Source organism: Monopterus albus, unplaced genomic scaffold, assembly GCF_001952655.1.
Source record: "Monopterus albus unplaced genomic scaffold, M_albus_1.0 scaffold267.1, whole genome shotgun sequence".
In the NCBI taxonomy this organism is placed as follows: domain Eukaryota; kingdom Metazoa; phylum Chordata; class Actinopteri; order Synbranchiformes; family Synbranchidae; genus Monopterus; species Monopterus albus.
In genome coordinates, this window is record NW_018128147.1 from 1,032,556 (window position 1) to 1,034,405 (window position 1,850).

At 42.3% G+C, this 1,850-nt stretch overlaps 1 protein-coding gene across 3 annotated transcripts in view; it reads left to right on the forward strand.

Moving 5' to 3' along the window:
- dmpk (DM1 protein kinase) overlaps positions 1 to 1,850 on the forward strand; it is a 61,438-nt gene that overhangs the window by 17,038 nt on the left and 42,550 nt on the right. For all 3 annotated transcript variants that reach the window (XM_020621759.1, XM_020621760.1, XM_020621761.1), the window contains exons 3-5: positions 403 to 486; positions 707 to 802; positions 913 to 1,061. In XM_020621759.1, the coding sequence (XP_020477415.1) occupies positions 403 to 486; positions 707 to 802; positions 913 to 1,061 (329 nt within the window). The remainder of the gene's footprint in view (positions 1 to 402; positions 487 to 706; positions 803 to 912; positions 1,062 to 1,850) is intronic.

Genomic DNA, 1,850 nt, shown 5'->3' on the forward strand with positions numbered 1-1,850 from the left:
TTGGGCTAAGGTTCGGCCGCCAGGTGGTTGCATTCGAGCCTGGACCCCGGGCCTGGCTCCAGGGTGGTGCCCCGGCTGCGCCATCCCGGGTGACGTCATGGTCTTTATTTGAATTCTATTCATAAAGGGCTTTTGAACCGTTTTTAGTCTGACCCGTCACCCAGGACCTGTTTGCCTTGGGAGACCCTACCAGGGGCATATAGCTCCTGACAACATAGCTCCTAGGGTCACTCGGATACTCAAACCCCTCCACCACAATAAGGTGGCAGTTCAAGGAGGGGTGTGTTATAACAAAACACTGAAATTTGTCAATGAAAATTTAAAAGAATAAATATGCATGCAGCCATTTGGGCATGCGGTGCATGTGGTTATTGAGGTTATTCTGTATTGTCACTGTTGCAGGTTGCTGTGGTAAAGATGCGAAGCACACAACAAGTGTACGCTATGAAGATTATGAATAAGTGGGACATGCTGAGGCGAGGAGAGGTACACAAACAAACTGTTCACATTCAGAGGACAAAGGATATTGCCAGTTTTGTTATTGTGTACACTGTACTGGAAAGGAAGAAAAAAGGAAGGAGAGTCAGACTGAGGCAAATACACTTTGATTTAAACTGGATGTCTTTCAGTTATTTAGATGTCATTCTGACATTTATTTGTCTTTCTACTTGTGACTTTTATTCAGTTGTCTTTGTGTTTTATACAGACAGCATGTTACCAGGAGGAAAGAGAACTTTTGCTGAAGGGCGACAGACGCTGGATCACAGCATTGCACTATGCCTTTCAGGATGACAACTACCTAGTATGTTTGAACTTTGCTAATTGTGCCAAGTAAATGAACTGTCCAAATATGTCATGCTAGCTCATAGCATATGCTGTATATAACCTAAATCCTATCCTCTCCTCCCTCAGTACTTGGTGATGGATTACTATGTAGGGGGGGATCTGCTGACTCTGCTCAGTAAATTTGGAGACCGGATCCCTGAGGACATGGCTCAGTTCTACCTGGCTGAAATGGTCATGGCCATTGACTCTGTCCACAGACTGGGTTATGTGCACAGGTAGTGTCGTGGCTAGAGTGTGATGCCGACTAAATTAATTCAGACAAACCATCCCAATTTAAAGGATCATTTAATATTACAATTATTCTGAATAGGGTAGTATTTAAACAGGTAATCTTGTAGTTAGGGAAACAGAGAACACATGGAATGGATACAGTATTAAAGAAGAAGATTGTCAGAGCGCCAGTCAGTCTTAATTCAGCGTCCCCTCAGCCGGCTGGGTTCCCCACAAAGTATACTCTCCCTGTCACAGTAGCATTGTCATCCTCTCTTCTTCTCCCCCCTTCAGGCCCACTCTTTTATCCACAGCTTTCCTTAGGCTGTTACGTCAATTTCTGAACTTAGCTTCCTTTCTCCAGTTTCGGGAGACAACACCCTGAGATGTACTTCAAAAACAGGAAACATCTTGACCAACTTACATAAGCTCATTGTTCAGCTCACATGAACTTAATGAAACCATAACCACTCAGCTCTCCCTTACACAAATAATCTCTATACATGAAGTACATACAGTTACCTCTGGAACCTTGTTTATTTTTAGCCACTACAGTAGAAAATTCAAAAGAATGGTGTTCATATTGTTTTGATTTACATTTGTTTCAGGATATAGCCATGCACAGTGTTGTGGCAAGAGTGAGATACCGACTAAATTAATTCAGACAAACCATTACAATTCAAAGGATCATTTAATATTACAGTTATTCTGAATAGAGTAGTATTTAAACAGATAATCTTGTAGTTAGGGAACAGAGAACAGAGATCAGAGAACGGAGACTCTCCTCTTGCAAC